General features: G+C 38.5%; 1 protein-coding gene across 3 annotated transcripts in view; it reads right to left on the bottom strand.

Moving 5' to 3' along the window:
- The window catches only part of Rab3c (RAB3C, member RAS oncogene family), a 244078-nt gene that overhangs the window by 21307 nt on the left and 210441 nt on the right, over positions 1 to 12330 (bottom strand). Inside the window, exon 5 of one of the 3 annotated variants that reach the window (XM_021261391.2) lies at positions 10471 to 10924. The exons of the other annotated variants lie outside the window; for them this stretch is intronic. Coding sequence (XP_021117050.1) covers positions 10866 to 10924 — 59 coding nt within the window. The 3' untranslated portion in view covers positions 10471 to 10865. Of the gene's footprint in view, positions 1 to 10470; positions 10925 to 12330 lie in introns of those variants that run through there. 3 annotated transcript variants of the gene reach the window in all.

Below are 12330 nucleotides of genomic sequence, written 5' to 3'. Positions count from 1 at the left end.
AAAAAGCAATGAACAAATCAGGGATTTGCCAGGGTTTTGACGATTCACTCTGAGGGACAGAAGTTGAGTAGAGATTTAGAAGAAAAACAGCAAGCAGAACCCTGAGTTGGTGTGTACGCCTCAGTTGTACTGAATGGCTGAGGTGTCTTGGGCTGGATGGTCAAATCATTTGTCATCCAAACGGAGTCACTTTTGAGATGAAAAAGAGAGCTTTGAATGTTTATACTGGGAAATGAGCATCGAGTGGGACTGTCCTAAGCAATCTGGGGTGCGTGGCCATTTTATTCAAAGGAGCACACACATTCTGAGGAATGAATTTCAGCTTCCAGTAAAGAGATTAGAGCTCTATAAGTTATGAAATACAGATTAAGAGTTAATAGGACTTGAGGAGCACAAGGGAGCTGAGGACCAGGAGGAAGTGAGAATCTGGTTTCTGTTAAAGCCATGGGGGTAGTCACACCTGAACAAACCAAACACATTAAAATGAGCTCCTGATTTATTTTATACCTCCTGGGAATACTTAGGCAAAATGAACATGAGCCAGGGGAAATAATGATAGGATAGTTATGCTTCTCCACAGCCAGTTGTGTGCAGCCAGGTACTTAGAACATTTAAATAACATTGCTGGGACCCCCTGCTGAATCCAGAAGTTGGCAATCCTCATTCTTTCATAAATACTACAATTAAGATTTAAATAAACCTTTGGAAGCTGCTGAAGAGCAGTCAGTGCAAATTTGGAGCAGGTGGTTTGGTTTTAAAAATAGGCTTCGGGGCAATGCTAGTCTCATTAGAGTTGCCGACTCCTCAACCTGGCTTTCTTATAGAATTGTTTTTGCTGGGACAAGGAGAAAACAATAAAAAAAATTGAAGGAAAAAATCATCCTTCATTAAACTGGTATGGCTGCAGGCAATGTTGTGTGTCTGAGCTCAAGAGGAAAGCTTGAAAACGGCCAAGGTGGGAGTAAGCCTAGCACTAGGGCTGTTCCTGCTCCTCTGGCTTTGGTGCTCCTACTAAGTAAATGCCCCTTGGCAAGTCAAACTCACACTCTAATGACAGACTGAAGCCTATGAAGCAAAAATAGCTATAAAAATGCATTCACCACCAAACCTGTAAACCACTAGCAGTCTTTTGCTTAAGAAAAGTTTAACAATGAACACATAGACAGCCTTTACCACCAGTTCTTACAGGTTGCTTCACTTTTTTTGTCTTATACAAAAAATGAATTCAATGGAGACAACTTTTAAAAACCTAACTTGATTTTATAGAAAAGGGTGGATACTTCAGTATTTAATATGCAAAATACTTTTGCTAAAAACTCTCCAAATTCCATTGTTCCCTTATACTGGTGATGATGAACCTTTTAGACTTTTAATGATAACAAACAGCCCACTGAGGCATGTGTGGCATAGGTTCACCACTACTGTCCTATACTTTGTGGATTGAAGCTTATTATACAAAAGCATGTAAACAATACTTTCTTGTCATCTTTAACTGTACGGTTCCAGGATTTCAGTGCTTAGGTTTAAGGCTAATTCTGGCCACTTGTTTCCTAGATCTTGTCACATTCACCCTTGTGGGTGTCCAGCACATATTTCCACCCTCTGCCTCTTCAGGGTATCTCCCTTTCTGCATATCATGCTGATTTTGCTTCCACATACTCCCCCAGAGGACTTCAAACAATTTCTCAAGTCAGATTATCTAGGGTCATCTTTTATGCCACTATCACTCAGCCCCCATTATCTAGACATTATTTAAGTGTTATTAGTTCTACTGCCTAAATGGCATAAACAAATCTCCCCATTTTTATCCCAAAGCCACTGCTTTGTTTAGGCCTGTGGTCCTCCACTTTCACACACACACACACACACACACACACACACACACACACACACAAAGAGACATGGTAAGAACCTAAATTAGGGACTCTCAGCATGGATTTTTTAACACTCAACATTAGATTTACACGAAAAAGTAAAAATATTCATTGTTTGTACCCCAGCTTTAGAGATATTTCTGCTATAACCAGTGTGTGTGTGTGTATGCAAGATGGGGATGGGACATGATTTTTTTAAATGTCCTCTAGATAGTTCTAATGTACATCCAAGATTGAGAACCCTTGGTTTGGGCTTTTGCTGTTCCTCATCAGCTTGTGTTCACCTCCTGTTGGACCTTGGACTTTCAGTCCTTCACCACTAAGCCATCCTTTAACCAGTGGTTAGCTCTCTCCAGAGTGCTGCTTCTTCTGCATAGAGGAACCATCATTCGCTTTTCCATCCACCCAAATTCTTTTTAGTCTTCAAGACCTGGCTCAAACACTATCTCCTCAGTCTGACCTTCTGACCTTCCTTAGACCTCCAGGCAGGCAATGAATGTTCCTAATTTCACAAGTTACTCCAGCTTTGAGTCTGCACTTCTGTTATACTGCTGTGCACAGGGTTTTAGCAGTCATTATTTTTGACTGACCAGAGTCCTTTGGTAGTGCAGGAATTTTGTCTTACTGTGCTCTTCCTCCCAGTACCTGGCCAATAGTTGTTGCTCACTAATAGTGAAGGTAAGGATGAATGGGTGAATGAATAAATGAGCATACAATAAATTGCAAAGTATTCCTGAATTCTGTGTCAAAGCTTTTATTTTGTTTCCTCAAAGAAATAAATTAGTGTGGCCCACTACAGTTTGAGTAGAGTCTTTGGGTCATTTATTTTAGCTCAGTGGATTTTTGTGCAATTCCAAGCAGCTTTTCTAAATTCTCATTGGAACCGTTAAGTATGACTTGTTATACAATCTCACATTCCTTTTCGGATCCACAAAAGCCTTTTTAAAAAGTATTCTCTCATTAGCCACATGGAAGAAGACGAGGGAGCATGAGAGGGTCAGCATGAGCCCACCAGGAACCCCAGCTCCCTCTGGCTGAGCAGCAGATCCCAGCCATGAAAGTAACACCAATTACAGCTTCCCTCTCCTGGCTGGCCAGCAAATATGCCTTGTTTTTTCTCCCATAGATCAGTATTTCTCACTCATGTCTACACATTGGTATAACCTGTCTAGGTACCATGCCAGTGATTCCAGATGGCTTGGTGTGTGGATTTGGCATGGAATTCTTAAAAGATTTCTAGGTTATTAAAATGTGCAGCCAAGGTTAAGAATCCTTCCTCTAGATTCCAACTTCCTTCTAAATTTGTTTTCCTCCTGCTGATTTGGCCCTGTTTGATTTGAATGATCTCCTATGTCTTTGTTTACAAACAAATTTTACATGCTCAAACTTCCACTTACCTAACAAAGCAAGAGACAAGGCATCCTTGACTCGATTTCAGGCAGGGATTAACTAGTAACAGACTTTTAAGTTACATGAGCTAGTTATACCTTCATGATATTCGATAGTATTTTGGATATGATGAACCTACTTTAAGGTCCACAAAAGAGAAATACACTTTCTATGACTTTTTATTTGGCAGATGAATAAGAAAAGCAGAAAAGTCATTTAATGGGAAAAGAAGGGAATAGAAATTGTTCAACTTAGAAAGATGGCAAAATGCATGAATATTTTGTGGTTGTCAGAAATTCTCACAGCACCCCCGTGCCAGACAAAGGAGAAGGACACAGGCCAGAGTATGAAATTTAAAAATATGTTCACATGATGTCACGACAATTTTTTGAATAGAGAGTAACCAGAAATAGTAACTGTTATTTACTTTAGGAAGGAATATTAATGGAAATTGAAACACATTAAAAACTGGCTCCTTACTAATTATTCATAAAAAATCACTTATCTCAAAAAGCAATTATAATTTTCTACAGTCTTTGTTTCTCTGACTGCAGTTTTGAGAAACCTAGGATTTTCTGGCCTTTTAGAGTTTATTAATATCGTTCAATTATTTGTCTTCTTATGGCTTCAAGGTGATACAATATTTTTCCCACCATAAATTTCTTTCTTTTTCCTTTTTCTCAAGTAAATTAGTTTTATTTTTAATAAAACATATCCTTAATTATTTTTCCTAATTTTTCTTATTTAATATTTAATAGATATCATCAAAATATATGACTGTTTAAATTAAAAGAAATTATTAGAGTGAAAGACACAGAGCCATTAATCCCCCCAATATATCCCTTCCCCTTGAACACATGTAACCCAGCCTTATTGTCACTTTCTGAAGCAGTTCTTCAAGTCTGCTTTTGTGAGTGTTTTAAGGAGGTGTGTGGAAAAATAAGGTGAATGATGCAGCCAAGTGCCAGCCAGTGGAAAAGCAGACTCATAAGAATATATGATGTGGTTTCTCTTGCTGTGCAGAAGCTTTTTAATAAGAAGAGATCCCACTTGTTGATTGTTTGTGCTAGTTCATGGGCAACTTAGGTTTTGTTCATAAAATCTTTTCCTACACCAATATCTTCAAGAGTTCTACCTAACCTCTGTTCCAGCCGGTTCAGTGTTTTTGCTTTAATATTTAGATCTTTAATCCATTTCCGTTTTAGTTTAGTGCATGGTGAGAGATATAGGTCTAGTTTTAATCTTTGACAAGTTGAAACCCAATTTTTCCAACACCATTTATTAAAGAGGCTATCTTTCATCCAGTGAGGGTGTTTGGCTCAGAAACCACCAGCAGTGTGAAGAGACAATCCACAATGTGGGAAAAAATTTTCACCTGCTGTTCCTCAGACAAAGGGCTACTATCTAGAATCCATAAAGAATGTAAAAATATCAGACCTCCCAAATTCAAAGACCCAATCCAAAAATGGGCATCTGAAATGAACAGACATTTCTCAAAGAAGTAGAAATAGTAAATAAACATAAGAAAAAATGTTCAACATCACTAGTGATACAAGAGATGCAAATGAAAACAAAGCCGAGATTCCACCTCACTCCAGAAAGAATGGCTGCTGTCATGAAATCAACCAATGACAAAAGCTGTCAGGGCTGTTGGGAAAGAGGAACCCTGCTGCACTGCTGGTGGGAGTGTAGACTGGTGCAACCACTGTGGAAGTCCCATTTGACCCAGCTATTCCTCTGCTGGGTATCTTCCCCAAGAATTAAAAGAATCATACCACAGTGGTATATGTGCACCCATGTTCATAGGAACACAATTTGTAACAGCTGAAACTTGGAAGCAGCAAAATTGTCCATCAACTGGAGAGTGGATAAAAAAAATGTGGTTTTTTAATAAAATGGAGTACTACTCAGCCATGAAAAATGAGAAATTAGAGACATTTATAGCTAAATGGATGCACATTGAGGCGATACTCTTAAGTGAACTAGATAGGACACACATGTGTAAATACTGAATAGTTTCTCTAGCGTGAGAAACTGAAAGTGTAAATAAGGACTAAAAGGTATAATAGATAATGTGAAATAGGAAGAAAAGGGGCAAAGGGGAAGGGGAAATGGGGGGGGTAGGGGAAAGGAAAGGGAATGGAATTAATATGAGAAAATGAAAAAATGGAAACAAAGTCTTTGTAAATAGGGAGAAATGGAGGGGTTGAAGGGAGGGCAGGAGAATGGGGAAAAAATAAGAACCAAGAGAGACTATGTAAAGGTGCAAATTTCCAACGATGAATGTCATTATGTTGTATACCTAAGATGTACCAATAAAATTCATTAAAAAAAGAGAATATATGATGTGGATTTATGATTCACTGGATCTGGCACCATGTGACTTCTGTCTCTTTCCCAAAGTCAAAATGAACATGAAAGGTAAAATTTTGAATTGATTTGGGACATTCAGGGAGTTATGAGAAGGCAACTAAAGACAGGAAAGAGGACTTTCAGCATTGCTTCCAAAAATGGCCAAGAATAATAGGGTGTGTTCAAAGCAAGGAGTATTTTGAGGGGGATTAATGGTAATGTCTCTTACTATAATCAATTTTTAAAAATGTAAACATTCACTGTGTTTTTCAATCACACTTTGTAGTTTTACACCTAACCTTAAAATTTAAGATTGCACATATTTATAATTGTCATGTATATACTTCTTTTCAGTACTAGAGATTGAACCCAGGGCTTTGAGCATGCTAGGCAAATGTTCTATCACTGAATTGCATCCCCAGCCATGTAATTTATTTATTTATTTAAAAAATGGTTTTTGGTCACAGAGTCTCACTATATAGTCCAGGGGCTGAACTCTGAGGCTCAGGCTGGCCTCAGATTTACAGAAATCCTCTTGTCTCAGCTTCCAAGTGCTGGGATTTCCAGTGTGTGCTGCTACCACATCTTTCTTGTTTAAAATTTTGAGACAGGGTCTCACTGGTATTACAGGTAATGTGCGACCACACCCAGCATAATTACCACATTTAAAATTTTATGTAAATTTTAAAACACAAAACATTCTTATGAATTATTATAGGTTCATGCCTATAAACTAAATGTTAAAAGAGTGCAAAGGAAAAATAATAGCAGCTATAGGATTATATTCAACTCTAGCAGTGATTTTCTATTCTCTCCAAATACTCCCTTCCATTGAAGACATAGTTCTAGAAATTTAGTATCATTATGAAGTTGCAAAAGTATTTGTTACAAATGTAGATTCGTAGGCTTTAGCTTGGAAACTCTGATGTAGCAGGTCTGAGTTGGGGTTGATGAGCAGGCATTTAGGACCACAGCAGAAGCAGCTGCAAGTGATTCTAAATCAGAGCTCCTGAATGTATAGTCGGCAGGTGGATACAGAAGCCTGATGATGGTGAGGTTAGTGCTGGGATGGGTTTTGGAGTCATTAATCCGTAGGCAGAGTGAAAACCGTGGAGTGGATAGGAATATCCAGGAGCGAGTGTACAGAAAGAAGTGTGATGGGGTACGGAAGGGTGGAAAACCAAAATGGAAGGAACAAAGGGAAGAGCAGGAGTCTACCAAGGACAAAGAACAGAAAGCTGGAGAGGGTGAAGAATGGAGAGCACCATGCCACAGAAACCAAGGTTGCGGAATTAACAAAGAGGGAGTGCTCCGCAGGAGCAAATGCAACAAAGTGACCAGGGTAGCTAAGGCCAGAAAATCTCTGTGTGTACAGCTGTTGTAGGCACTCTGATTTTCCTGGAAAGAAGGGTTATTTGTCAAATTACATTCCAAGCACCTGTCATATTGTAAAAAATCACTGTCTGGTGAACTAAATTATACTGACAAGGATATTTGCCATAGAAGAATTTTAGAGCTTAGCTATACCTCGGTTCTATCAAGTACCCGAATTAGGATGGGCAAATGCTGTATGGATATAGCCACCCATGTTGAATCCTAACCAAATCAATAAGGTGATTATTTTGAGCCATCTGTCAAGATAGGGTAATGACCTTAAAACAATGCCTAAACTTGGTGGGTGATGGTATTCTGGAATTTTGCCAGTAATTAAAAAAAAAATTAAGCCAAGGCCTTTAAAATCATTAAATTGAGACTCCAAGAGTGCTTCTTCCTCCAGATTATCTCTCTTAATCATTTATAGACACGTGTAGTCAGGAGGTGAACAAACCACACTGAAGGAGGTAAATGGTTCTCCAAGAAAATGCATGTGTCGGTTGCCATGATGACTGCTAAATTTTATTGAATAGAGAGTAAAAAATCAATTAGAAACCAGGGGGAGAACTTGCATAGGAACATAAAACCTTTCTGCCTCACGATTTCTGGAACTTTCCTGCATCTGTACAGTGAATGGAGAGGGTCGTTGTGAGTGCTGGTCAGTGGAGTTCTAAGGAAAGTCATGTTGTTCCTGCATTTTCATTCTTCTAATATCCCTTCCATAACCTGATGTTCTCAATACCAAAGCTGCTTATTAGAGTAGTAAAAATGTACCCCATTACCTGGATCTTTTATACTAATGACATTGATCAGTTCTAATCTATTTTTCTTTGAACCAAACAGTTTTTAGGTTTACTTATAGAGACAGCCTGCATGTTTCGGGGAGTTTCTTCTCCCATATGGCATATGCTCGGCCAGTCGAGAAATACAGGAAGTCGTCCTCCAAAGCTCTTATGGGTTCCATTTTTCTCTTTCCATGGAGATCTACAATTTTCCATTCCTACTTTACTGAGAATACTCAGAAAGGTTGCCATGTTTTTCAGACTTTTCCTAAAACACTGTTAAATTGATAGAATGGGGAGAGACCCTATTGTGAGAGCAGACATGAGCTGTGTAACACTTTCTTCATTGAGTGATCGCTTTTATTGCAATGAGCTCATTGATCTCATGAGGAAATGGTCAAGCTCTCAGGGTGGACTATGCATGGTTCAGTTATGAGGTCACCAGGAAACAGGCTGACCCACTGAGGGGGCTCTGCTTCGCCACTCATGGCACAACCACAGCAAACTAAGCCCAGATCATCCCTTTCATAGCAGTGTTTTCAAACTATAGGTTGTAACTTATTACTAGGATTCATATAAGAGTTGAAACCATCATTTTGAGAAGATGAAGAGTAAGAGTGCAGAGTGAATCTCATCTACTAAAGGTAAAATCTGTTTTGTGAAACTTTGTTTCATCCTCTACAAACACTGGGTTCCCAGGGATGCAAGGATGGTTCAACATACGCAAATCAATCAATGTAATACACTATATCAATAGAGCCAAGGACAAAACCCATATGATCATCTCAATAGATGCAGAAAAAGCATTTGACAAAATCCAACACGCATTTATGATAAAAACCCTACAAAAAATTGGAATATACAGTCTCTAACTCAATCTGATAAAAGCCATCTATGAAAAACCAACAGCCAATATCATACTAAATGGTCAAAAACTAAAATCTTTCACACTCAAATCAGGAACAAAACAAGGATGTCCACTATCACCACTCCTGTTCAATATAGTTTTGGATACATTAGCCACAGCAATTAGAAAAGAGAAAGAAATAAAAGGAATAAAGATAGGAAATGAAGAAATCAAATTGTCATTATTTGCAGATGACATGATACTCTATGTAGAAGACCCCAAGAACTCCACCAAAAGTCTTCTAGACTTAATAACCAAAGTCAGTAAAGTAGCTGGATACAAGGTCAACACACAAAAATCAGTAGCTTTCCTCTACACGAATAACAGACTCACTGAGAGAGAAATAGGGCAAACAATTCCTTTCACAATAGCACCCAAAAAACTGAAATACCTAGGAACCAACCTAACAAAAGAAATCAAAGACCTCTTCTCCGAAAACTACAGCACTTTGAAAAAAGATATTGAAGATGATATCAGAAAATGGAAAGAAATCTCTTGCTCCTGGGTAGGAAGGATCAACATAGTGAAAATGGCCATACTTCTAAAATTGCTATATAGATTCAATGCAGTCCCAATTGAAATCCCAGCAGCATACTTCACGGACCTTCAGAAAACAATCCAAAAATTCATTTGGAACAAGAAATGACCTAGAATAGCAAAAGCAATACTAGGCAATAAAGACAAGGAAGGGGGTATCACAATATGAAACCTGAAACTGTACTACAAAGCTACTGTGATTAAAAACAGCAGGATACTGGCAAAGAAAGAGACCTGAAGACCAGTGAAACAGATTAGAAGATGCAGAAACAACTCCAGAGACACTCAGCCACCTCATCTTTGACAAAGAAGCCAAACACCCTCGCTGGAGGAAAGATAGTCTCTTTAATAAATGGTGCTGGAGAAACTGGGTTTCAACTTGCCAAAGACTAAAACTAGACCTATATATTTCACCATGCACTAAACTAAAATCAAAATGGATTAAAGATCTAAATATAAAAACAGAAATGTTGAACTGGCTGGAACAAACTTTAGGTAGAACTCTTGAAGACATTGGGGTAGGAAAAGACTTTATGAACAAAACCTCAGTTGCCTGTGAAATGGCACAAACAATCAACAAGTGGGATCTCTTTTTACTAAAAAGCTTCTGCACAGCAAGAGAAACCACCAACAGTGTGAAGAGACAACCCTCAATGTGGGAAAAAATTTTCACCAGCGGTCCTTCAGACAAAGGTCTATTATCTCAAATCTGTAAAGAACTTGAAAAAATCAGACCTCCCAAATTCAAAGACCCAATCCAAAAATGGGCATCTGAAATGAATAGACATTTCTCACACAAAGAAGTAGACATGGCAAATAAACATATGAAAAAATGTTCAACATCATTGGTCATTCAAGAGGTGCAAATGAAAACAACACTGAGATTCCACCTCACTCCAGAAAGAATGGCTGCTATCATGAAATGAATCAATAACAAATGTTGGCGGGGCTCTGGTGAAAGAGGAACCCTGCTTCACTGCTGGTGGGAGTGTAGACTGGTGGAACCACTGTGGAAGTCAGTATGGAGATACCTCAAAGAACTAGGACTGGAAGTCCCATTTGACCCAGCTATTCCGCTGCTGGGTATCTTCCCCAAGAATTAAAAGAATCACACCACAGTGATATATGTGCACCCATGTTCATAGCAGCACAATTTGTAATAGCCAAAACTTGGAAAAAGTCCAAATGCCCATCAACTGGAGACTGGATCAAGAAAATGTGGCTTTTAAAAATAAAATGGAGTACTACTCTCCCATCAAAAATGAGAAATCAGAGACATTTATTGCTAAATGGATGCACATTGAGGTGATACTCTTAGGTGAAATAAATAGGACATAAATGTGTAAATCCCAGAAGAGTTTCTCTAGTGTGAGAAACTGAAAGTGTAAATAAGGTCTAAAAGGTATAATAGATAATGTGAAATAGGAAGAAAAGATGCAAAGGCGAAGGGGAAGTGGGGGGGGTAGGGAAAAGGAAAGAAGGGAATGGAATTAATATGAGAAAATGAAAAAGTGGAAACAAAGTCTTTGTAAATAGGGAGGGATGGAGGGGTTGAAGGGAGGGCAGGGGAAGGGGGAAAAAATAAGAAAAAAACCACAACAAAAAACACTGGGTTGCTCAATTGAATATATTTCCTACTGCAGGTCCTGGTCAAAAAGGTTGGACAGTTTGGCTCTTCTTGGCTAAAAGTCCTTCAACATTCTCTTGTTCTAGAGAAAACATAACCAGGCACATAAATAAAGACCTCTAGTTCTTTAACATTTAGAGCTGAAATCCACAATGTACTTGCGCAACACCATGTTAGGTCTTAACATCTTTACTCACTGTCTTTCGATGTTGGCTTCTCTCAATGTCCTGCTCCTGTGGACCCTTCACTCACAATGCCTTCTCTCCTCTTGGTCGTTTTCAAATCTGGATCTTTTTTAGGGACCTTTAGCCATAGCTTGCATTTAACCCATATGGTTTCTATCTCCTCTCCTCACTCAACAGTTCCCACCCACTACTTTTGTAGGCATCTTCTCTGCATTGCCCTGCCTGCCTCTGTCCAGGTCTCCTCCAACCCTCCTCCTGGCAGTCTTTCTCACCAGGGATCTGCCTCTCTCTCCCTGCTGCTTTCCTCTCAGCATCTGCCTTCTGGTTCATCAACTTCTCATTGACTTGTCTTTGTTGTCTTGTTACTTTTGTTTTCTTGTGTGTATCTCTAGTCTCCCTATCTGACTGATGGCAGCTTGAGCCCAGTAACTGTGGATCACACTTTTTTTGCTCCCCGCTTATATCTGACACAATGAAGGGTGTATAATAGATGGTTAGTAATAATGTCTCAAGTTAATCAGTCATCAGTTCCTCCTTTACACTGAAACTCTACCTTACTCTAGTATTTTGCTGTTTAGATGCAATGTTTGTGTTTGAAATGGCTTTGCTATTTCTAAAGCTGTCACATATTATCTCGTTTGATGTTATCTATAAGGGCTTGGTTAAGTAGGCATAAGTTATGCTACTTATTTTTTCGTTCTTTTTTGGTAATGAGGACTGAACCTAAGGCCTTCACACACTAACCTATATTCTCAGCTCTTCATGTGTATGTATGTGTGTGTGCATGTGAGTGTATTTTTTTTTTTTTTTTGAAACAGAATCTTCCTAAGTTGCTAACTTGCTTAGGCTGGGGTCTAATTTATAATCCTCTTGTCTTACCCTTCCAGAGTGCTGGGAATAATAATCATTCTTGAGAGATATGGAGATTGAATCTCGAAAAGGTTGATAACAGTACATGGCTTATCAATGATGTCCCTAGAACCAAAATCAAGGATGTGACCTATTCAGTGGCATTATCATCCTTTACCAGAAACTTAAAAGCAAAAATAATTACACAATAAAATAAAATGCTCACTCAATGCAAAATGATGTGCATGAAGCAAAAAATCTAAATATCATAAGCCATATTTCTTATGGAGTAAGAATTTGAATACTTTGTGCTAACCCCAACATTGTGGGAATCATTTTTGTTCCTGTAATTGTGCTCAAATTAAATCAATGCCACAGTAAATAGGAAGAAACCTACCAACTGCTTTTCACTGTTGACAAACTGTCATTAACCCCACCCTATGTTACAAATAAT

This window comes from Heterocephalus glaber, unplaced genomic scaffold, assembly GCF_053883595.1.
Source record: "Heterocephalus glaber isolate CG9 unplaced genomic scaffold, H.glaber_assembly_v1.0 deba00001538, whole genome shotgun sequence".
In the NCBI taxonomy this organism is placed as follows: domain Eukaryota; kingdom Metazoa; phylum Chordata; class Mammalia; order Rodentia; family Bathyergidae; genus Heterocephalus; species Heterocephalus glaber.
This window is presented reverse-complemented; position numbering and strand designations above follow the sequence as displayed.